Raw genomic sequence first — 25,396 nt, forward strand, 5'->3', positions numbered from 1 at the left:
TGGAAGAAAGCGGCCGAGGCGGATGAAGAGGCCTCCGGACCGCTTGCAAGACTTTGTGGTGTCCTTAGACTGAAGGGAAGGGGGGTGGGGGGGTTTGTGAACCCGCTTTTGTGTGATGTGTTGTTTACACTGTTTTGTTTGCACTAATGGGTTGCTCTGTTTTACATGCTGCTATGGTGTTGCCAAATGTTGCCTTACGGGTCAGTCCTCGAGGGCGAGGACTTTTTGTAAGGGGGGGGTGATGTAGCGGCTGGCTACGGGGTGTTAGCCAATGGCTTTGGATGGGGGGCGGGACTTCTGGGGAAGTGAGGGAAGTGACGTTGTTGACAGGAAGTGTTGGTTCGAGTTTTGCCGGGAAAGGAGATAGACGCATGTTGGAGCTGTTGTGTGCCTTAAATGCATCTTGTACAATAAATGCAAGATAACTGAAGAAGTCTCTGAGCCTACATTCCTGAGATTATTACCGTATATACTCTGATGATTATCTTGTGTGATGACTGTATTATGATGTTAGTATATATTTGATAGTATATATCTGTTTCATGAATCAATTTAAGTGGACCCCGACTTAAACAAGTTGAAAAACTTATTCGGGTGTTACCATTTAGTGGTCAATTGTACAGAATATGTACTTCACTGTGCAACCTACTAATACAAGTTTCAATCAATCAATCAATCAATCAACAATATGATTTGCCTGAGTGGCAAAAGAAAACATATTGAAAAAATGGAAGCCAGCGTGTTCACATTAAACAAAAGTTATACACTGAGTTTCTTAATTTTTGCAAGTGACTCGTTGTAGAATATTCTGGTTTCTGTTGATGTATGTAAAAGGTAAAACCAAAGGCCACAAGAGCAAAATGGCGCCACCTATTAGAGCGAGAGACGTCCAAATGGTAAACATCACCAACAATTTAACGTTTATTAAACACTAAAAACGAAGCCAGAGTTAAACTGTTTAAAATCCCATTTTGATGGTAAATAGAGTATTATGTTGTAGTTATGATATAGTGACAGCGCGTTTGAAAAATGGCGGCTGGCATGTTTTGAGGAGGAGCTCGCTATTCATTCACGTCAGCGCCTCTCCCCCCTCCCTCCATCCTGCCGTCACACAACGGCTGCCGTCGTTTCCAACCGCTTCTCCATATTTCGTCTCGTCGCCACCATAAACCCGTTTTGGAACCAGGTGAGCCATGTTTACAATCTATCTGGCATTCGTGCTAATGTTATGCTAGGTTCCAAGAGTTCGCTCCATGCTTACATTCTAACCCCAGGGGTTAGCTGGCATCGTCTCCCACCGTTTATGTTCCATGGAGGTTTGCAACTATCGCGAAAATGTCGCCTGCTTTGTTTTGTTTGTTTATTTGACGTTCGGCCATACCATTGCTGATGGCGTCGGTAGAGGTGGGGACCGGGTGGACGACAAGCCAGCCGCAACCCGGTCGACCAGGCCACACTAGCCCGGCTCTGCCCATCCCTACACGGGGATGTCAGGCACAAAGGCCCGTCCTCTATTAAGTTCTTATTCATACATTCATTTTCTTAAATTAGTTGATTGTAACTGTACCGTTGTCATTGCAAACTATGACTTGTCACTGGCGCGGTAGAATACATTTTTTTGTGTACTTGACAATTGACTTTGACACCTCGGGGACATACTTCTTGGAAAACGGTATTATAAGTAACACTAGAGACCAATATTTATGCACATTATTTCCAAATTGCACTACTGTGAAAACCATGCAACACTGAATGCATCAGTCAGACATGCTAACTCACAACAACAATGGAGCAGACTGAGGGCAAAGTAGCGACTGTGGAGTATAATAGTGCAGTGTCCAAAGCTATATCGCAAGCTAATGTTAGCATGTGTGTTTATTTTGGTCATTTCCAGCTGTGAATCAGTGTTACATTTGGCAGCAGTTTTTAATTTAGTCTTTTGATGAAAATGTCTAATCTAAATTGATTTAGTTTTTCTAGTTTTAGACAATGGAATTACTAAACATTTTAATAATAATAATGGATTAGAATTATATAGCGCTTTTCTAGACACTCAAAGCGCTTCACAGAGAAGTGAGAACCCATCATTCATTCACACCGGGTGGTGGTAAGCTACATTTGTAGCCACAGCTGCCCTGGGGTAGACTGACGGAAGTTTCTGTCACGGCTGCTCTACCGACCACGCCATGCCGCCCCTGCTTTTAGCAGGTTTTAGTTAGCTAACATTACAGTAAATTTAGTTGACTAAAATATAAACTATAAAAGATGAAGCCTTTTCAAAGTTTATTTCAAAGCACCTTATTTGTATCTAATCAACCTGCCAAGCATTTGATTAACACAAAAGTAGCATTATCTCATGGTCAGGAATGATGTGTGATGAATACAATGGTCAATGCTTAAAAATATATTTTGGGAACTTTTTATATTTTTTCATGCTACGTCGTTGGCAAAACAGGTGTGTATGTGTGTTGTGAAACGGAGTTATGATGCATGCCTTCATCGTAATTTATGAACGCAGCAAATATACAAACCCCAAAATGAGTGAAGTTGGCACGTTGTGTAAATCGTAAATAAAAACAAAATACAATGATTTGCAAATCATTTTCAACCAATATTCAGTTGAATAGACTGCAAAGACAAGATACTTAATGTTAAAACTGGAAAACATTATTTTTTGGCAAATATTAGCTCATTTGGAATATGATGCCTGCAACATGTTTCAAAGAAGCTGGCACAAGTGGCAAAAAAGACTGAGAAAGTTGAGGAATGCTCATCAAACACTTATTTGGAACATCTTGCAGGTGAACAGGCTGATTGGGAACAGGTGGATGCCATGATTGGGTATAAAAGCAGCTTCCATGAAATGTTGAGTCATTCACAAACAAGGATGGGGCAAGGGTCACCACTTTGTGAACAAATGCGTGAGCAAACTGTGGAACAGTTTAAAAACAACATTTGTCAACGAGCTATTGCAAGGAATTTAGGGATTTCACCATCTACGGTCTGTAATATCATCAAAAGGTTCAGAGAATCTGGAGAAATCACTGCACGTAAGCAATGATATTACGGACCTTCGATCCCTCAGGCGGTACTGCATCAAAAAGCGACATCAGTGTGTAAAGGATATCACCACATGGGCTCAGGAACACTTCAGAAAACCACTGTCAGTAACTACAGTTCGCCGCTACATCAGTAAGTGCAAGTTAAAACTCTACTATGCAAAGCGAAAGCCATTTATCAACAACACCCAGAAACCCTGCCGGCTTTGCTGGGCCTGAGCTCATCTAAGATGGACTGATGCAAAGTGGAAAAGTGGTCTGACGAGTCCACGTTTCAAATTGTTTTCGGAAACTGTGGACGTCTTGTTCTCTGGACCAAAGAGGAAAAGAACCACCCGGATTGTTATAGGCACAAAGTTCAAAAGCCATCATCTGTGATGGTATGGGGGTGTATTAGTGCCCAAGGCATGGGTAACTTACACATCTGTGAAGGCACCATTAATGCTGAAAGGTACATACAGGTTTTGGAGCAACATATGTTGCCATCCAAGCAACGTTATCATGGACGCCCCTGTTTATTTCAGCAAGACAATGCCAAGCCACGTTTTACAACAGCGTGGCTTCATAGTAAAAGAGTGCCGGTACTAGACTGGACTGCCTTTAGTCCAGACCTGTCTACCATTGAAAATGTGTGGCGCATTATGAAGCGTAAAATACGACAAAGGATTGTTCAACAACTTAAGCTGTACATCAAGCAAGAATGGGAAATTATTCCATTTGAAAAGCTTCAAAAATTGGTCTCCTCAGTTCCCAAACGTTTACTGAGTGTTGTTAAAAGGAAAGGCCATGTAACACAGTGGTAAAAATGCCACTGTGCCAACTTGTTTGCAATGTGTTGCTGCCATTAAATTCTAAGTTAATGATTATTTGCAAAAAAAAATTTTGTTTCTCAGTTCGAACATTAAATATTTTGTCTTTGCAGTGTATTCAATTGAATATAAGTTGAAAAGGATTTACAAATCATTGTATTCTGTTTTTAATTACGAATTACACAACGTTCCAACTTCACTGGTTTTGGGTTTTGTACATAGCTGTGTAGCTGTCACAACATCTTGACTGCGAATGGCATCATATAGCACCAAATATAAAATGTGTCCTCTTCACTTTCTCCCAGGTGTACACATATTACGATGTGGAACATGTTAAATCCATACATTATTGTTTTCACGATGTAAAATAAACACTGCTGTGGATGCTCAAAGCACACTACACACACTTGGACCTCCTGCCACATATAGCTGTGTTACATAGGTACTGTTCAATGGAACTGTGCGTGTACTTTTTCATTGTTCAATCAACATTTAATGTACCTTGTATAGCTATTTAATAGCGACTTGATGCTAGTAATACAGGTCCAAATTGACATCGAAAGCAAAGATATGCAAATGAACAAACATGAAAAAGAGTGGAGGAAAATGACATGTTTATGTATATTTATAATCAGCATGTGTGAATGTAGTAGCCATGCTTAGAGGTTTAGAATTGCTAATGATAGCGTAAGCACATTGCAGTGCTCTGCTGCAGGCAGGGTTAAAAAAAAAAGGAATAAAAGAGGCTGGTGATTCTGGAAGCAGAAAGAGTGATGGGTCGGGCCTCTGGGTTCTAACCATGTTAACACTTTCTACTTTTTAATGTGCTGTGAAACTGGTGTAAATGCCATAAAGGTCGCTGCAGCATAAATACAAAATTGCCTGTCTTTTCAGTCTGGTAATTTAAACCATGTAGGCATGGTGGAGATATTTATAAAACAATCTTGACTTCCTCCATATTTCCTCCAAACAAGCTGTTTGGAATTAGCCAATTTGCGTGTGACGTTTTCCAACATGTGACGTCAACATATAGCTCCATATATACTAGAGCAGGGGTGCTCATTATGTCGATCGCAAACTACCGGTCGATCGCGGTGGGTGTGTCAGTCGATCGCCAGCCAGGCATTAAAAAAATAGTCCTAAAAATGAGCGATCATAAATCTTTACCATGACGTCACTTTCGTCACTTGATTGACATTCACGGCACCCGAGGGTCTTGTGAGATGACGCTGGCTGCTGCCAGCTCATTATTAAGAAAAAATTACAGACAGGAAGGCGAGAAACACTTTTTATTTCAACAGACTCTGGCGCCGTACCTGTCGTCAAAACTCCAAAGACCGGCTGCACAGTTCCTGCCTTCACAATAAAAGCTCTGCTTCATCCTGCCTGTGCTAAGAGTCTCAGAAAGCTGGCGTGCACAAGCTAGCAAGCTACGGAGTTTGCCGCCAATGTATTTCTTGTAAAGTGTATACAAAGGAGTATGGAAGCTGGACAAATAAGATGCCAAAAACCAACCACTTTCATGTGGTATAGGACAGAAAGGAGGACTTTTTTTCTCCTCCATTTGAAAATGCGGACGTTATCAGCACCACTGTCTGATTCCAATCAATGCAAGTTAAACTGAGATAATAGTCAGATAACAGATTAAGAAACTACAAACTAATCAACCATTTTACAAGCTCTCAACCACCAGTCTGCAAGTCTAAACAACAGTTAGCTAACAGGCTAAGGATCAACCTTATAATAACTTGCTAACAGCTTCCTGGTTAACCAACAGCAGGATAACTGGTCAACTACCAGTGTTGTTGGAATCATCAGTTGACAAGCCAAGGAGCAAACGGCCAACAAGTTTAACAACCAGTTAACAACTTAACCGAAGGTGGGAATCTTTAGGCACCTCACGATTAGATTACAATTCAGGAGCTACGATTCGATTAAAAATCGATTATTGATGCATCTTTAATTTATGTATATTGATGCAGGTTTACATTTATTTTTGTTTCACTAAAAAAGTGTTTCTTACTTGCAACTTTTAAAAACAGTGCATTTGTAATAACAAATTCCCATAACATTTATTAAATTAATGAAAATGTGTGCAAAACTGGAAAATAAGTGCCCTATAATAAAGTAGCTGATCGAATCTCTTGGTGAGGTGGCTTGCTGCAGTCAGCCACATTTTAGAACTGTCTGCATTACTTTATTTACAATAAATAAATCGATTATCGATTATTGACATTTACTAATCGATTTTTATAATCGTCCATGTCCGAATTACGATGCATCTAAAAATCGATTTCCCCCACTTCCAGTTAACACGCTTAACAGCTAGCTAACCATCAGCAAAGTAACAGGCTAAACAGTGTCGCTGGCTATACAAAAGCAGCTAATAGGCTGAACCAAACAAGTATTGACAAGTTATCAATAAATCATTTTACCTGTCAGTTCTCTGAAGCCAAAATATTAGCGGTGTTAAACATGCTACAAATGCTATTGTGTTCTGTCGATGCATTAGTCCTGGTTAGACAGGATCAGTAACAAACACGATTCAGCGTTCTCTAGCCTCTGCTCACTTAACCCAATTTGTTCTCTCTTCAATGTAATTTTAGCTTGTGTGTGTGTGTTGACACATTTGTCACCACCACCAACCCATCATCTCTCACACTGTGTTTCTATCACCAGAGGAAACATTTGCTGGGGCTGTACACATTTTGCTTTGTTGTCTTGATTGGCACTTGTTAAAATAATATACTCCCATTTGGTTGAAACATGGCAAAGCGTCATAATTATTTTTGGTTTGTGTGTTTGTGTTAGCAGGATAAGGCAAAAAATAGTGTTTACTGATTTGTCTCTTGAACAAGCCGTCAACTTCTGGATCCATTTAAATACTTCTATAAAACAAAAGGGGGTTTACTCTTCTATTACTTTGGTAATTACAAACTTGGTAACCATTTTGTATTTAGCATTATTGCCACTTGAAAGGACTTGTCAGTAAACAGAATGGTAATGTGTGTAGGGCTGCAACTAACGACTATTTTGATAGTCTACTAGTCATTGACTATCTTAACGATGAGTCAACGAATCAAATTATATATACAGTGCCCTCCAAAAGTATTGGAACAGTGAGGCCAATTCCTTTATTTTTGTTGTAGACTAAAAACATTTGGGTTTAACATCAAAAGATGAATATGAGACAAGAGATCAACATTTCAGCTTTTATTTCCAGGTATTTACATCTGGATCTGATATACAACTTAGAAGATAGCATTAATTATAATGGAACACAACATTTTTAGGTGAGCAAAAGTATTGGAACATATAAACTTAAAATAGATTAAAGTAAATAAGACTTAATATTTAGTTGCAAATCCTTTGCTTTCAATAACTGCATCAAGCCCGTGAGCCATTGACATCACCAAACTGTTGCATTCTTCTTTTGTGATGCTTTTCCAGGCTTTCACCGCAGCCTCTTTCAGTTGTTGTTTGTTTTGGGGGGTTACTCCCTCCAGTCTCCTCTTCAGCAGGTAAAATGCATGCTCTATTGGGTTTAAGTCTGGAGACTGACTTGGCCAGTCTAAAACCTTCCACTTCTTGCCCACGATTAACTCCTTTGTTGTTTTGGCAGTGTGTTTTGGGTCATTATCTTGCTGCATGACGAAGGATCTCCCAATCAGTTTGGTTGCATCTTTCTTTAAATTAGCAGACAAAATGTTTCTGTAGACTTCTGAGTTAATTTTGCTGCTGCCATCATGTTAAATCATCAATGAAGATGAAAGGGCCCGTCACAGAAGAAGCCATGCGAGGCCAAGCCATGACATTACCTCCGCTGTGTTTCACAGATGAGCTTGTATGTTTGGGATCATGGGCAGATCCTTTCTTTCTCCAAACTTTCGCCTTTCCATCACTTTGGAAGAAGTTAATCTTTGTCTCATCAGTCCATAAAACTTTTTCCTAGAATTTTTGAGGCTCATCTCTGTACCTTTTGGCAAATTCCAGCCTGGCCTTCCTATTCTTCTTGCTAATGAGTGGTTTGCATCTTCTGGTGTAGCCTCTGTACTTCTGTTCATGAAGTCTTCTGCGAACAGTAGATTGGGATACCTTCACTCCTGCCCTCCGGAGGTTGTTGCTGATGTCACTAACGGTTGTTTTAGGGTCTTTCTTTATAGCTCTCACAATGTTTCTGTCATCAACTGCTGATGTTTTCCTTGGTCTACCTGTTCGACGTCTGTTGCTTAGTACACAAGTGGTTTCTTTCTTCTTCAGGACATTCCAAATGGTTGTACTGGCTATGGCCAATGTTTGTGCAATGGCTCTGATTGATTGTCCATCTTCTCTCAGATTCACAATTGCTTCTTTTTCACCCATAGACAGCTCTCTGGTTTTCATGTTGGTTCTACCTCTAAATGCAGTCTGCACAGGCAAAACCTATCCTACCCAATCTGAAACTGAGCTCAGACATTCAGTGCTATTTATTGTTTGAATAATCAATGTAATTGGGAGACATCTGGGCAACAAAACACACCTGTCAGTCACATGTTCCAATACTTTTGCTCTGATGAAAAATGGGTAGTTTCAAACAAAATGTGCTATCTTCTAAGTTGTGTATCAGATCCAGATGTAAATACCTGGAAATAAAAGCTGAAATGTTGATCTCTTGTCCCATTTTCATCTTTTGATGTCAAACCCAAATGTTTTCAGTCTACAACAAAAATAAACAAATTGGACTCACTGTTCCAATACTTTTGGAGGGCACTGTATATATATATATATATATATATATATATATATATATATATATATATACACACATACATACAGTCGTGGTCAAAACACTTGTGAAGGACATTATGTCATGGCTGTCTAGAGTTTCCAATAATTTCTACAACTCTTATTTTTTTGTGATAGTCATTGGATCACATACTGGTTTGTCACAAAAAACATTCATGAAGTTTGGTTCTTTTATGAATTTATTATGGGTCTACTGTAAAAGTATACTTACAGCAACATACATTATCAATTTTGGTGATGTAGAAAAGTTACAATCAAATCAAATTAGTTTCATGGCAAGGCCTCTTAACTTCATGTGAGTGATTATGATTGACTTTTTGATTGATTGATTGAAACTTTTATTAGTAGATTGCACAGTGCAGTACATATTCCGTACAATTGACCACTAAATGGTAACACCCGAATAAGTTTTTCAACTTGTTTAAGTCGGGGTCCACGTTAATCAATTCATGGTACAAATATATACTATCAGCATAATACAGTCATCACACAAGTTAATCATCAGAGTATATACATTGAATTATTTACAATCTGGGGGGTAGGATGCGGAGGGGTCTGGACGGGGGGATTAGGTTGGGTTGCTATCAGCATACTTCAGTCATCAACAATTATATCATCTGAGAAATGGACATTGTAACGGTGTAGGTCTCACTTCGTAGGATATGTACAGTGAACGGTGAACATAGTGAGCTCAGAAAGCATAAGAACAAGTATATACATTTGATTATTTACAATCCGGGGAGGTGGGATGTGGTGGGTCGAGGGGGTTAGTCTAGGGTTGTAGCTGCATGGAGGTGTTCTTTTAGTGTGGTTTTGAAGGAGGATAGAGATGCACTTTCTTTTACACCTGTTGGGAGTGCATTCCATATTGATGTGGCATAGAAGGAGAATGAGTTAAGACCTTTGTTAGATCGGAATCTGGGTTTAACGTGGTTTGTGGATCTCCCCCTGGTGTTGTGGTTATGGCGGTCATTTACGTTCTGGAAGTAGTTTGACATGTACTTCGGTATCAGAGAGGTGTAGCAAATTTTATAGACAAGGCTCAGTGCAAGTTGTTTTACTCTGTCCTCCACCCTGAGCCAGCCCACTTTGGAGAAGTGGGTAGGAGTGAGGTGTGACCTGGGGTGGAGGTCTAGAAGTAACCTGACTCGCTTGTTCTGGGATGTTTGAGGGTTTTGGAGATTCTGGGGTACCAGGAGGTGCATGCGTAGTCGAAAAAGGGTTGAATGAGAGTTCCCGCTACAATCGTTATGATGCTTTTGTTGACCAGAGAGGAGATTCTGTATAGAAATCTTGTTCGTTGGTTGACCTTTTTGATTACTTTGGTTGCCATTTTATCACAGGAAAGATTAGCCTCTAGAATGGAACCTAGGTAGGTGACCTCATCTTTCCTGGTGTTAACAATGTCACCCACTTTAATAGTGAAGTCACTGACTTTCTTAAGGTTGATTTGGGACCCAAATAGGATGGATTCCGTTTTACCTAAGTGTATGGATAGCTTATTGTCAGCGAGCCAGGTGCAAATTCTATAGAGTTCGGCACTGAGGATTTTTTCCACCTGTGATTTGTCCTTGCCGGATACCAGCAGGGCAGAGTCATCCGCAAACAGGAACAATTCTTTGTCTACTGACACCTGTTGACTTCTCTGAGCCCATTTAAATAGGGCTCATGTGATGCAGTCATTAGACTCGGTTACAAACGCAACAATGGGAAAGTCAAAGGAACTCAGCACAGATCTAAAAAAAACGAATCATTGACTTGAACAAGTCAGGAAAGCCACATGGAGCCATTTCAAAGCAGCTTAAGGTCCTAAGAGCAACTGTGTTGGGTGTTGTGGCCAAACAGCTCAATTTTTGTTTCATCTGACCACAAAACTTTCCTCCAGAAGGTTTTATCTTTGTCCATGTGATGTCAGATGAAACAAAAATTGAGCTGTTTAGCCACAATACCCAGCAATATGTTTGGAGGAGAAAAGGTGAGGCCTTTAATCCCAGGAACACCATACCTACCGTCAAGCATGGTGGTGGTGGTAGTATTATGCTCTGGGCCTGTTTTGCTGCCAATGGAACTGGTGCTTTACAGAGAGTAAATGGGACAAAGAAAAGGGAGGATTACCTTCAATTTCTTCAGGACAACCTAAAATCATCAGTCCGGCGGTTGGGTCTTGGGCGTAGTTGGGTGTTCCAACAGGACAATGACCCCAAACACACGTCAAAAGTGGTAAAGGAATGGCTAAATCAGGCTAGAATTAAGGTTTTAGATTGGCTTAAACGTGCGGACAATGATGAAGAAACAGGTCCATGTCAGAAAACCAACACATTTAGCTGAACTGCACCAATTTTGTCAAGAAGAGTGGTCAAAAATTCAACCAAAAGCTTGCCAGAAGCTTGTGGGTGGCTACCAAAAGTGCCTTATTGCAGTGAAACTTGCCAAGGGACATGTAACCAAATATTAACATTGCTGTATGTATACTTTTGACCCAGCAGATAAGTAGCGTCTTATAGTCCCAAAAAATATGGTAATTTATTAGCACATTTAACCATACCAGTGCATCCCAAATATTTTCTGTTACGCCGCCCCCAGGGAGAAGAATATATTTTTGAAGTGCGTCGATCGTAGGGGAAAAAAACCCAGAGATTTATTTAAGAAGGTAACTAAGGCAATGTAAAATGCCAGCATAATTCGGACTCCCAAACAAAATACGAACGAGATGAAAGATAATGAAGCAGGTATAGGAAAAGTGAATAATAAAGCGTACACAAACCTCTTCACGCTGCATATGTGCACTCCAAACTGATTAACTTTCCGCACAACTGGCAAGATCAATCAATGAAAGTTTATTTATATAGCCCTTAATCACAAGTGTCTCAAAGGGCTGCACAAGCCACAACCTCATCCTCGGCTCAGATCCCACATCAGAGTGAGAAAAAACTCAACCCAATGAGAAAAGGGGACCGCAGATGTGGGGACCCCCCCTGGATGACCGGTGCGATGGGTGTCGAGTGGATCTAGTTAATAATGTGAGAGTCCAGTCTATAGCGGGGCCAACAGGGGATCATCTTGAATGGAGACAAGTCAGCAGCGCAGAGACGTCCCCAACTGATGCACAGAGGTGTGGTCCACCCCGGGTCCCGACTTTGAACAGCTAGCGAATCATCTGTGGTTACCTTAAAACATCTCCACGCAGGAGAGGGGAGCAGAGCAGAAAAGAAGAGAGATGGTAGATCAACTGATCTAAAAGGGAGGTCTATTTAAAGGCTAGAGTATACAAATGAGTTTTAAGATGGGACTTAAATGCTTCTACTGAGGTAGCATCTTTAACTGTTACCGGGAGGGCATTCCAGGGTACTGGAGCCCGAATAGAAAACGCTCTAAAGCCTGCAGACTTTTTTGGGGCTCTGGAAATTACTAATAAGCCGGAGTTCCTAGAACGCAGATTTCTGGCCGAGACATATGGTACAATACAATCAGCAAGAAAAGATGGAGCTAGACCGTTTAGTATTTTATATGTAAGTAGTAAAACCTTTAAGTCGTATCTTAAGTGCACAGGAAGCCAGTGCAGGTGAGCCAGTATAGGCGTAATATGATCAAACTTTCTAGCAGCAACATGGATGACTCATTAGCATCCATAGTTAGCAATAAATCATTAGTAATTTTTGCGAGGGCTGTCTCCTTAGAGTGATTTGCCCTGAAACCGTACTGAAAGGGTTCACAGGGATTGTTAGACACTAAGTGTTCATTTAGCTGCTGTGCAACAATTGTTTCGAGTATTTTCCAGATAAAGGGAAGGTGGGACACCGGCCAAGTAGTTTACCATGAGGTCCGGATCGAGGTTAGGTCTTTTGAGCAGAGATTGAATAACCGTTTTTTTTAATGCTAGGGTAACAGTGCCAGAGGAAAGTGATAAGTTTATAATATTTAGCACTGATGGTCCTAATATTACAAACCGCTCCTTGATAAGTTTCCCAGGAAGTGGGTCAAGTAAACACGTTGTTTGTTTTGTTACATTTACACGTTTGATTGATTGATTGATTGAGACTTTTATTAGTAGGTTGCACAGTGAAGTACATATTCCATACAATTGACCACTAAATGGTAACACCCGAATAAGTTTTTCAACTTGTTTAAGTCGGGGTCCGTAGCAGGAGTTACTCAAGTGTTATTTCATCAAAAAGAGAGAGACTATTTTGGAGGGCAATATCTGTCGTATATACATTCGTATCTGTGTTAATAGAACCTAGTTGTAACTGGGACGCGTTGTCTTTAATCTCCTTTCTAATGAGTTCAATTTTCTTATTAAAGCAATTCATAAAGTCATCTGCCGAATGGGTGGAGCTACTGGGAGAAGTCCATTGTTGGGTTAACGATGCTACTTATAGCATCTATGCATATGCCAATTATCAATAAACGTTAGTCCCTGTTCTCTACAAAAACAAGCCAGCCACTAATCTGCTATACCTCTCATCATTGCCTCTCGCAGGCAGGGGGCCAGAGACAAGTACTCAATGCCTGGACATCTTTCTAGTGAGATTACAAATTCTAGCTATGTTCCTCTTTGTAATCTCTGACTGTCTCACCCTGGTGTCATTGGAGCCAACGTGTACAACTATGTTTGCGTAACTAGTGGTGCGATTAGCCTGTCGTACGTGTTTACTAGGCCTGTCGCGAGTTAGCTCCCTAAGATTAGCTTCAATGTCAGGTGCTCTGGCCCCGGTAATACACTTAATTATGGCTGGTTTGCTAAACTGTATGTTTCGGGTGAGGAGTCCCCTATGACTAAGGAGTGGTGCCCGGTAGATTGGGGTATAGGACTAGCTAAAGGTCTAAATCTATTATGCGTCTCAACCGGTTCACCGTTGCTTGTAGGCCGCTTAAAGCTGCTACAAACTGGGCTAGTCAGCTCACTACAGCTAACGCTAGCAGGTTTGTCCGCAGCGTCTAAAGTTACGAAATTACTGCGCTCTAGTTGGTGGACGCAGTCATCTAGTAGGGTCAAGCTATCCATGAGAACAGTGTACGAAGAGCAGGGAGCCATACTCACGTTGTTCTTTCACCGAGTCGAGTTCTTACTGTCTTTGGAGAAGTGGTCGCCACGTGTGGGTGCAAATTCTTTCAGACAGTCGCCGCCTTCGCCGCGCTAAACTTCGTTAGCTTAGCAGCTAGCTAGCTGAGAGAGGAGCAGTGAGACAGAGAGCGGGTGGTTTGCAAGTTAGATAAGACTACCAAGTATGTTTGGGAAGGAATTAAAAAAGCTGTAAAACAATTAGAAGCACACAGATAGAAAGATAATACTTCGCTTTTTTCGCAACAGCGAGCAGTCACTCACGGAAAACAGGAAACCGGAACCGATAGTCCAGAATAATAGAAAACCTCATCTGGAACAGTATCAGTCGTGGCACGAACAATCTTTTCCTGCAGATTTAAAACTCCTTTCATGAATCGACAGAACCTTTTGAATAAACTCTTGAAACATTCAGAAGTTTGGTTTCCATGATTCTGCGTCCGAAAATTCCTTTGCATCAGATCTGAATCTGCTCCTATACATTCTTGGTAGAAGCATCATGTTCGTAGCGCAATCCAAGATCATTTCTTGATGCTGTCTGCTATTTAACATCAGCATAGCCTCTAGAGACGCAATATTTGTAATCTGTCAATATTATAGCGGACATCGGTTAAAACAAGTGGTAAGGATCCGCAATGCCTAGTGTGACGTCATAGGTCAACCGTAAAAGCAAATCCTTCGTCCGCGCTAAAATGAAATAAGCACCCCCGGTGTACGGGAGGCACACAGCGTATGACCAATAATCAAATTAGAGAGATTGCATGGACACCTGGACTTTACACGCAGGTGTGAAAATACAAAAAAACGAACTATTCGGGAAATCAGACTAATTTAGTGCGTGTTACAGGTGACACTTGTTCATGTCATCAGTGTGAAGAAAGGAGTGCAAACAATGTTCTTTAGATTCTCTTCCTTTCCCTTCACTGCCGCCATGTTTTTTTCAGGCTTGGCTTTGTGCTCTCTTTATCCCTCCCTTGCTCGCTCTACCGTTTTTTCTCCCTCCTTCCTCTTTCTGTTTTTCTCTCTTCGGCTTTCCTCCCCTCCCCCCTTTCTCCTCCCCACTCTACCCATTTTTTCACTTCCCTTTGCTCTCCATTCCCTATCAGCCCTTCTTCCCCAATCTTTTCTCCCTTTTTCTCTTCCTATCTATCCTCCCTTCCCCCACTGCAGTCTCTCTCTCTCTCTCTCTCTCTCTCGCTCTCTCCTTCAATCCCTTGTTCATTCCCTGCAATCATCTGTTCTCTTTTTTTCTCTTTGCTTCCTCTATTATGCCCCCATTTTGTCCTCTGCAGCCTCTCTCTCTTTCTCTCCCCTCTTCTCTCCATGTTCTCTCTATCCTGTTGTTTACTGCACCTCCATGTGACATTTACAATAATACAAACTTTATTGGCAAGACAATGTTGATTAGTTTGAAATCGATGCATATTTGATTCCCCATTTAGCACTTCAATGACCCGCTCCATGTAAAAGCCTCTGTCTGTCATTGTGGTGTTGCTTAGTTTTTGCATCCACTCAACAAGTGGCAAAAAACACTAATGCCTCTTCTCAGGCATGTAACCAATGTAAAAAAGTAAATTTGTCCAATACATGTTGCTGTTTTTATGTGAAGTAAAGGTATTAGGTAACGGTTTTTGAGAATAATAATAATATAATGGTCACCCCTTTTGATTATCATTTCTCCATTGTTATTAATTTCTATTAATTCATATATATTTTAATAATTTGGAAATATGTCTTCATTTATTTATTATTTAGTTTGTAACCTAAAATACAAGTATCAAAAATCAACATTCCCCATTGCAATTCTATTCAATTGATACATCTTGGGTCCCCAAAACACACCAAAATGTAGTAAAACGAAAACCAGTGTTTGTATCCAAACATTACAATATAATGCAATGATAATGTACAGAATTTACCCTGGAGAGTGGACTTTTACAGTATCATCTGTTAGTTACTTCTTTGTCAAAAACACCATCCGCAGCTTTTCCATATATTTATGGATAAATGTCTGGCGTTTAAAAATGATTTTACCGCCACCATAACTCATTATATTGTGCTACAAATTCAATGACTATATAGATCATTTCTTTTTCAGTAGTGGTTCTTCGCTCATACTGCTTTGGCATCGCAAGGAAGAATGGCAAAAAATGGCATTTCTACTGGTTATTAAAGAGGGTGCGTGAAGCGCAATTTGGAGGTATTTGGGCTTCGAAACTACCGATAAACGTGACGCTTTAAACACGGAAGCGCCACGCTGCAAGGGGTGCGAGCGCTACTTTAAAACATGCCTCGCCAGAGGTGGATTTAAAGTATTACAATCTTTGCTTCAAATGTAGGTAAACATTTAAATAACAATTATCCAGACCGGCACAATGATTTTAAAGGGAATGTAGTTAACCATCTCTCCTGCTGTGCACATACAGATACGTAGACGCACACACAGCGTCTTGTTGCCAATTATTAGTGCATGTCAAACCGCCCACGTAACGTAAACTAATGCTTGTGAAATGACTGAATTTTGTAACAAATTGCCACAGGTTGTGTTTGATCTTTTATCAATGTGTGTTTTACCTGCTACATGTCTTAGCTGTGTACTTTTTGCCGTATTGTTTTTAGTATTTAGTAAGGATTTTATTTCTGTTAAAGCACAGACCAAGAGTGGCAAACATAAACCATGAAGCATTTAATACAATGTCAATAAAGCTTTCTATTCTATTATCTTTCTAATCCTAGATTATGGCACGATATATGTTTTAAAAAATATTTAACAATTGTATGAGTGCAATAAGAAAAGCCCAGTGTTTTTATGACTTTTAGTTTTTATTTTAATCTTCTAAAATTGTTTTTTGAGTGTAATAAGAAACATATGTTCAATGTATCGTAAGATTTTCTGTTAAAATGAAGCTAGTAATGACATTTGTTTGTGGTCCACTTGATTTTGAAAAGTATCAAAATACATTTTGGTACTGGTACTGGTACCAAAATATTGGTATCAGGACAATCCTAAAACATTCACGCATTATTTTTTACTCATATTTTTACTTGTATTGATTTCATTGTGTATACAAACAAGTTTTAGTGTGAAAATACGGCTGTTTGGAGGTTTTTCTCTACCAGTTTTCTACACACATTTAAGTGTCTTCTTTGAGTACATCTTGACACTTATTTAACAGGTAGGTTTTTATATCATATATTTTAAAATATTTTGACCAATTTCACAACTGCTAAATAACGTTTGATGCAAACACCTAACCTGTATTGACTTTTAATCCACCGTGGTCACACCAGACCTTAGTGGCAGCAAGTTTACTATGTTAATTTTAAAATTAATACTTGCCAAAATTACCATAATTCCTCAATAAACTGCAGAGAATACTAGGTATTTCCTGTGGTCGGGGATGTTACGCTGAGGCAAGTGGATGACATATTCAGCGATTAATAGGGGTAAATCACATGACTTTAAAACAGCATTGATTTCATTCATTCAGATCATCCACGACATCGTTGTTCATACTTTATACATTTAGTGATGTAAGAATAAACGTCCATATACAACAGTTGACACAATTTCACTGACATGTAAAACCGTAATTAAAAATAACTCACTGCGTTGCATTGACCGTGAATAGTCAAAGCAGTTCACCAAAATAACAATCATTTTGTATGTCTCTAATGATCATAGTAACCACAGGTGTCATTTAAACACATTAAAACAATACCAACACCACCAAATAGCAGTGGTAAATTGTAGTAATTTGTTAGATCTGGAGCTTAAGAGTTACTAATTTCTTTTTATGTAGCATTCTCTTCTAATTACATTCCAATAAAGCTAAACAAGCTGAAATGACCACAATCGCCCTCATGTGCACAAGAGGCACACAACGTATGGCCAACAGTCGCATTAGATATGAAACATGGAAATCGGAACTTCACATGTAGGTGTGAAAATAGAAGAAACCAAATTATAAGAGAAATCAGACTAATTTAGTGCATTGAAACGTACTGACTGACACAAGAACTAACTTTTTACTTAAGAAAATGTAGAATGCTAAGATAGCCAAGACCAGCTAGCTAACATGACATGACGAACAGAGGCTCAGGCATAATAGTGTTGTTCTACTTTAATACTAAGAGTAAGTTACAATTGAGGCAGTAAATTAATCAAAACTCATCAAATGCACACTTCAACCACTCCAAAATGTTCTTGTTGACAAGCTGTGAACAAGTCTCCCAAACATGTTGAGATTCAGTCTAAAGCTCCTGCCCACTTTTGTTAATTTTTAAACAAAATCTTACTGAGATGTCTTTTTTCAATTATTTATGTTGAGATCTTCTTGAGCCACTTAGTGAGTGCATTAATTTGCATATTGTCGGTAGAAAATGGATGGATGGATGGATGGATGTTTCTTTTCTTTTTTTTAACAAAGAAAATATCAAAATGTAACTTGAGTTGCAGCAACAATAGAGTTCATTAAAGGCCTACTGAAATGAATTTTTTTTATTTAAACGGGGATAGCAGATCTATTCTATGTGTCATACTTGATCATTTCGCGATATTGCCATATTTTTGCTGAAAGGATTTAGTATAGAACAACGACGATAAAGATTGCAACTTTTGGTATCTGATAAAAAAAAGGCTTGCACCTACCGGAAGTAGCGTGACGTAGTCAGTTGAACATATACGCAAAGTTCCCTATTGTTTACAATGATGGCCGCATGAAGTGAGAGAGATTCGGACCGAGAAAGCGACAATTTCCCCATTAATTTGAGCGAGGATGAAAGATTTGTGGATGAGTAAAGTGCAAGTGAAGGACTAGTGGGGAGTTGAAGCTATTCAGATAGGGAAGATGCTGTGAGAGCCGGGGGTGACCTGATATTCAGCTGGGAATGACTACAACAGTAAATAAACACAAGACATATATATACTCTATTAGCCACAACACAACCAGGCTTATATTTAATATGCCACAAATTAATCCTGCATAAAAACACCTGCGTGTTTGTTATGCTAGCTCCTAGCTCCTCTGCTAGCTCCTAGCTCCATAGAACACGCCAATACAATTCAAACACCTGATCAACACACACAATCACTCAGCCCAAAAGACCGTTTACCTAACCCAAGGTTCATAAAGCTTATATATTTTTAAAAAGTTACGTACGTGACGCGCACATACGGTCAAGTTATCGAATGTTTAGCAGCCAAGGCTGCATACTCACGGTACCTGATATTCAGCTGGGAATGACTACAACAGTAAATAAACACAAGACATATATATACTCTATTAGCCACAACACAACCAGGCTTATATTTAATATGCCACAAATTAATCCTGCATAATAACACCTGCGTGTTTGTTATGCTAGCTCCTAGCTCCTCTGCTAGCTCCTAGCTCCATAGAACACGCCAATACAATTCAAACACCTGATCAACACACACAATCACTCAGCCCAAAAGACCGTTCACCTAACCCAAGGTTCATAAAGCTTATATATTTTTAAAAAGTTACGTACGTGACGCGCACGTACGGTACGGTACGTGTTATGCTAGCTCCTAGCTCCTCTGCTAGCTCCTAGCTCCATAGAACACGCCAATACAATTCAAACACATGATCAACACACACAATCACTCAGCCCAAAAGACCGTTCACCTAACCCAAGGTTCATAAAGCTTATATATTTTTAAAAAGTTACGTACGTGACGCGCACGTACGGTACGGTACGTGTTATGCTAGCTCCTAGCTCCTCTGCTAGCTCCTAGCTCCATAGAACACGCCAATACAATTCAAACACATGATCAACACACACAATCACTCAGCCCAAAAGACCGTTCACCTAACCCAAGGTTCATAAAGCTTATATATTTTAAAAAAGTTACGTACATACGCAAAAAAAAGCCAAAGCTGCATACTCACAGTAGCACGTCTGCGTCTTTGTCATCCAAATCAAAGTAATCCTGGTAAGAGTCTGTGTTGTCCCAGTTCTCTACAGGCGTCTGTGTATCCAAATCAAAAGTCCTCCTGGTTAGAGTCTCTGTTATCCGAGTTCTTCCATCTTGACTGCATCTTTCGGGAATGTAAACAAAGAAGCGCCGGCTGTGTACTGTTGTGGCTGACTACGTTCGAAAAATACGTCCATTTCGCACCGACAACTTTCTTCTTTGCTTGCTCGGCTTCCTTCTCCATAATGCAATGAACATGATTGAAACAGATTCACGAACACAGATGTCCAGAATACTGTGGAATTATGAAATGAAAACAGAGCTTTTTCGTATCGGCTTCAATGTGGAAGGCATACCCGTGTTCGCCGGGCTACGTCACACGCATACGTCATCCTCAGAGGCGTTTCGAACCGGAAGTTTAGCGGCAAATTTAAAATGTCACTTTATAAGTTAACCCGGCCGTATTGGCATGTGTTATAATGTTAAGATTTCATCATTGATATATAAACTATCAGACTGCGTGGTCGGTAGTAGTGGGTTTCAGTAGGCCTTTAAGAACGGTATATATTTAATATTTTATGTTTTTGTTATACAGTGGTGGTCAAAACTTTACATACACTTGTAAAGAACATTATGTAATGGCTGTCATGAGTTTCCAATCATTTCTACAACTCTTATTTTTTTGTGATAGAGTGATTGGAGTACACACTTGTTGGTCACAAAAACATTAATGAAGTTTGGTTCTTTTATGAATTTGTTATGGGTCTACTGAAAATGTGACCAACTCTGCTGGGTCGAAAGTATACATACCGCAATGTTAATATTTGGTTACATGTCCCTTGGCAAGTTTCACTGCAATGAGGTGCTTTTGGTAGCCATCCACAAGCTTCTGGTTGAATTTTTGACCACTCTTCTTGACAAAATTGGTGCAGTTCAGCTAAATTTGTTGGTTTTCTGACATATACTTGTTTCTTCAGCATTGTCCAAAGTCAGGACTTTAGGAAGGCCATTCTAAAACCTTAATTGTAGCCTTATTTAGCCATCCCTTTACCAATTTTGACGTGTGTTTGGGGTCATTGTCCTGTGTGAACACCCAACTGCGACCAAGACCCAACCTCCGGGCTGATGATTTTAGGTTGTCCTGAAGAAATTGGAGGTAATCCTCCTTTTTCATTGGCCCGTTTACTCTCTGTAAAGCACCAGTTCCATTTGCAGCAAAACAGGCCGAGAGCATAATACTACCACCACCATGCTTGACGGTAGGTATGGTGTTCCTGGGATTAAAGGCCTCACATTTTTTTCCTCCAAAGATATTGCTGGTTATTGTGTCCAAATAGCTCTATTTTTGTTTCATCTGACCACAGAACTTTCCTCCAGAAGGTCTTATCTTTGTCCATGTGATGTCAGATGAAACAAAAATGTAACTGTTTGGCTACCATGCAAAAAGGAAGCCCTTGCTCCAGAAGCGACACGTTAAGGCTTGTCTAAAGTTTGCTGCTGATCACACGGACAAAGATAAGACCTTCTGGAGAAAAGTTCTGTGGTCAGATGAAACAAAAATTGAGCTGTTTGTCGTATGTACAGTATTTTCCTGTGTGGCTTAGAGATGGGATAAACTTGCTTAGACCACAGTTAGTGCTGTCTCAGTTTTATGTGTAATGCCAGTATAAAGTCTTCATCTTTAGCCCTTATCATCTAATTCTTCTCCACTCAGCCCACCCACCACTACCTCTCAATGTTTTCCTCCAGTATTCTTCCCCTGCTTCTCTCTCCGTCTCTGTCTCTCTCTCTCTGCCATCCTTCATTCGCTCATCCACCTGTCACTCATTCACCAAGCATCTCTTGCTCTCTCATTCGTGCTACAGTCTGCACTCTTTCTCTCCTCTGATGCATGATGGATGCTCGGATGCCTCGGGAAGCAATAGAAAGAGAATAAACAGATAGAAGGATTCAATTTATTTTTAAGGCATTAGGACAATAAATAATGCCCCAGACACATTTATTTGAGCTGAAATAGGATCAGACTGATAGCCCCGCCTCCCTCCATTCCCAGCGTATATATAGGAGAGCGAGCCTCGCCTTATTCGGCACTCAGCTCTGAAGGATGAGGTCCTTAAAGCACCTGAAGCCTCACAGCAAGAGGAGTGTGGTGAGTTTACTGGCCATGGTGCTAATTATTAGTTTGCTGCGGCTATTTTTTACATGGTTGCTGACACACTGTTGATGTTTGTTTAGTTATTTCTTCCTGTAGCTGTTTTTTTGTCATTTTCATTCTCACTGTTTCCACATATCTTTCTTCCTCCTGTAGCCTGACGTTCATCTTCTTCTCTTCCCCTCCCCCTTTTTTCTTCTCAACTCTCTTCCGCTCTACCATTCCTTCTTTTTCTGTCTACTTCCTCCATCATTTCTTCTCCATTCCTTCTTCTAGTCTCTTATTGTGTTTTAATCCCACTCCGTCACTGGGTTACATGTTACAGAAAGATTACAGAATAAGTCATCTCCATGAACTTTAGTAGCTGGTACACGTGCCAAGCAGGAAGCCATTAATGAAGGTGCAGAATGACCATGAATATATTTCAGAGAAAAAAAATTGCAAACAAAAAACTTTTTCATTAATATCAATTTAATAACAACTGTTTCACTGATTGTGATGGGTACCTTTTACATTTTAATCAATACAGTATCAATTCCTGGTAGCTGTTAATGTTGAGTACCATTATCAATTTCCAATTTTCAGTAATTTGGTGTGTCCAAATGTGTTAATAAATGTTAATTAAAAGCTGAGCTGTTCTGGCCATTTGTTGTCTTGATTTCTTACACTTGTGTGTCTCATTTGCAAGTACTTTACTGTAAAATATAGGAGATTTTGCTGGCAGTTCCAATTAAACATTAGATGGCAGTAGTCTACAGTGTGTTGCCTTAGCCAGGAAGTAGTCATTAGGTTGAATGTGACAGTTTTTTCTTTGGTTGAGCCATAAAGTGTTTAAACTGTAAGTATTGTACTTATTACACACTAGCTGTTTGATTGTAACGTGCATCTTAGTTGAAGTTTTAATGACCAAATTTGGAAGTGTTGAAATCGTCATGTAAAATTGGTAATGCTAATCATTAGCATGTCTATGGTAAATCCATTATACATTAGCATCAAGCTAGTTTGAAAAGTGGAGCCTAACTGGGCTTTTGGGTGCCTTCTTCTTGTTTTGTTGGTGTGGAAAATTGTTACATTATGAAAGTCTGACTGAGTCCACTCTGAGTGCTTGACTGCTTGTTTCTTAGCTCCTGCGCAGTTTTTTTTGATGATTCTGCTTAATTGATCAACATTTTTACAAAATGTTACGTATTTGTACTAATCGTGCTCTACATTTACTGAAGTACATGCCTCTTTGTCTTTTGTGTCTGCAGGAGGAGGCGAGCCGGCGCCTGGGTAGATGTGAGCCCAAGGTAATGGCCAGGCTGGTGGACACAGGCACACAAACAGATCCAGTCGTCGTGCTGTCCTTGGCCCAGGCCGCCGTGCTAGGTCTCATCTCCCAGAATGAAGTCTTCGGCGCTACCATCGCACCCAACGGCTTCTACACCGGCGAATCAAAAGAGTCTCCCGCACCGCCAGTAGACGGAGTGGACTACGAGTACGCGGACCAGCTCATAGGCGCCAACGGAGATTACCTCGGAGACAACTTAACTGAAGACGGACAGATGCAACCCAGCTGCAGCCAGAGGAGGTGGCAGCAGGGCGCTCCTCAGCATCCCGATGTGAAGATGGTGTTGCCTGAGCGTCACAGGCCTCAAGCAGTTGATGGGACCGTGTGTCACATCAAAGGGGAAGTGGTGAACTCTGGTATGAGCTCCTGTGTTCATATGCTTAACAATATGGCTCCCAGAGGGGGTTTAATTCAAGTGGACCCGGCCACCCTACGAGGGACCAACAAGAACTGTGCAGAATGTGAGCGTGAGGCCTCCAACCAGCAGCAAGCCAACACACACGTCCACCCGCCTCCTACTCAGGTGCCCCACAGAGGAGGGGAGCACAGGGGACTGCAGGGCCAGCGCCCCCTTGGGGGTCATGGTCGAAGTGTCCGAGAGGATGAGGCGGAAGTTGATCACCAGGGGAACAATATGATGAAGCCGAGCCAACAAGATGAAGCCATCAGCAGCTACTTCCAAACCAGCGAAGTTGGCAGCTACGATTCGGGGGAAATCGCCATGGGGACTGAGTACGAAGACAGTAACCAGAACATAATGTGGACGGATGGGAGCGGGGTTGGGCAGCAGCAGCACCAGCAGCAGCCTCAGCAGCCGCAGCCCCCTAGAAGACACGGCGGCCGCAGGGTGGACAGACTCGACATCAACATCCAGATTGACGAGTCCTACTGCGTGGACGTGGGGGATGGTCTTAAGCGCTGGAAGTGTCGAATGTGCGACAAGTCTTACACGTCCAAGTACAACCTGGTCACGCATATTCTGGGCCACAACGGAATCAAACCGCACGCGTGCCCCCACTGCGGCAAGTTATTCAAGCAGCCCAGCCACCTCCAGACCCACCTGCTCACCCACCAGGGCACCCGGCCACACAAGTGCACCGTGTGTAAGAAGGGCTTCACGCAGACCAGCCACCTGAAGCGCCACATGCTGCAGCACACCGACGTCAAGCCCTACAGCTGCCGCTTCTGCCGCCGCGGCTTCGCCTACCCCAGCGAGCTGCGGGCGCACGAGGTCAAGCACGAGCGCGGCCGCTGCCACGTGTGCTCGCAGTGCGGCCTGGAGTTCCCCACGTACGCCCACCTCAAGCGTCATCAGGTCAGCCACCAGGGCCCTCACACCTTCCAGTGCACTGAGTGCAACAAGTCCTTCGCATACCGCAGTCAGCTCCAGAACCACCTGCTGAAGCATCAGAGCCCCAGACCTTACACCTGCTCGCAGTGCGGATTGGAGTTTGTGCAACTGCACCATCTACGTCAGCACTCGCTCACACACAAGGTAACTATCTCAGAGCTTTACTGCCACCTGCAGGACTGGAGTGGAACATTAACTTTTCAAATGTTTTACTGGGGATTTAGAGTTGTCCTTAGTTTTTTGGGGTTATTTTGGACTGGACACGGACGAGACAACACATTTTTGCGAAGTAGGATTTTTTATAATAGATCAAATATTTTCATAGAGAATTTAAAAAATTGTTAACACATACAGTTTTTAACAATATTAAAGCCCTCAAACATCCATATAGTCACCTTAATCGTTTCACGATTAGATTGTAGTACAGTACTTACCGGTAGCCCGGAGGATCCTCCAAGTTTCCCTAAGTTAAAACTACCCTTCCATGAGTGAAACCACCGACATGTGTTGTTCTGCAAAAACTTGGTCAACTTGACACTCACAGCTACGATATTTAGCTATGATGTTAGCATTCTATGTCAGCATTGTGTGTCTGCGCTGACATTCTGCGTTGATCAAGCCAAAGCTGTGTTATTGATGTTAAAGTTGAAGTGCATCAAAAGAGTTCATCTCCACTTTGGCCGGGGCAGCAGATAATAGCTGATAGCAGTCTGTTAGCCTGAGGTACGGCGCTGAATGTCCAGCTGTCTTGTTAGATATCGCTCAAGTCAAAGCCTCACCAATGTGGAGATGTGAGGCAGAGGTTTAAAATGAATTAAATCAAAAAGTTGTTTTGCTAAAAAGTTGTGAAGTTGAGATTGTTGTGGCAAAAATAGATAGCGCCGTGTTGTGTTTAGTAGGGATCGCC

At 41.0% G+C, this 25,396-nt stretch overlaps 1 protein-coding gene across 2 annotated transcripts in view; it reads left to right on the forward strand.

The window, feature by feature from the left end:
• The first annotated feature begins 823 nt into the window (after nucleotides 1-823).
• LOC133632350 (zinc finger protein 710-like) overlaps nucleotides 824-25,396 on the forward strand; it is a 37,923-nt gene continuing 13,350 nt past the window's right edge. Inside the window, exons 1-2 of one of the 2 annotated variants that reach the window (XM_062024733.1) lie at nucleotides 824-896; nucleotides 23,059-24,633. In XM_062024733.1, coding sequence (XP_061880717.1) covers nucleotides 861-896; nucleotides 23,059-24,633 — 1,611 coding nt within the window. In that variant the 5' untranslated portion in view covers nucleotides 824-860. The other variant, XM_062024741.1, reaches the window with a different exon arrangement.

Source organism: Entelurus aequoreus, linkage group LG02 (assembly GCF_033978785.1).
Source record: "Entelurus aequoreus isolate RoL-2023_Sb linkage group LG02, RoL_Eaeq_v1.1, whole genome shotgun sequence".
Taxonomy (NCBI): Eukaryota; Metazoa; Chordata; class Actinopteri; order Syngnathiformes; family Syngnathidae; genus Entelurus; species Entelurus aequoreus.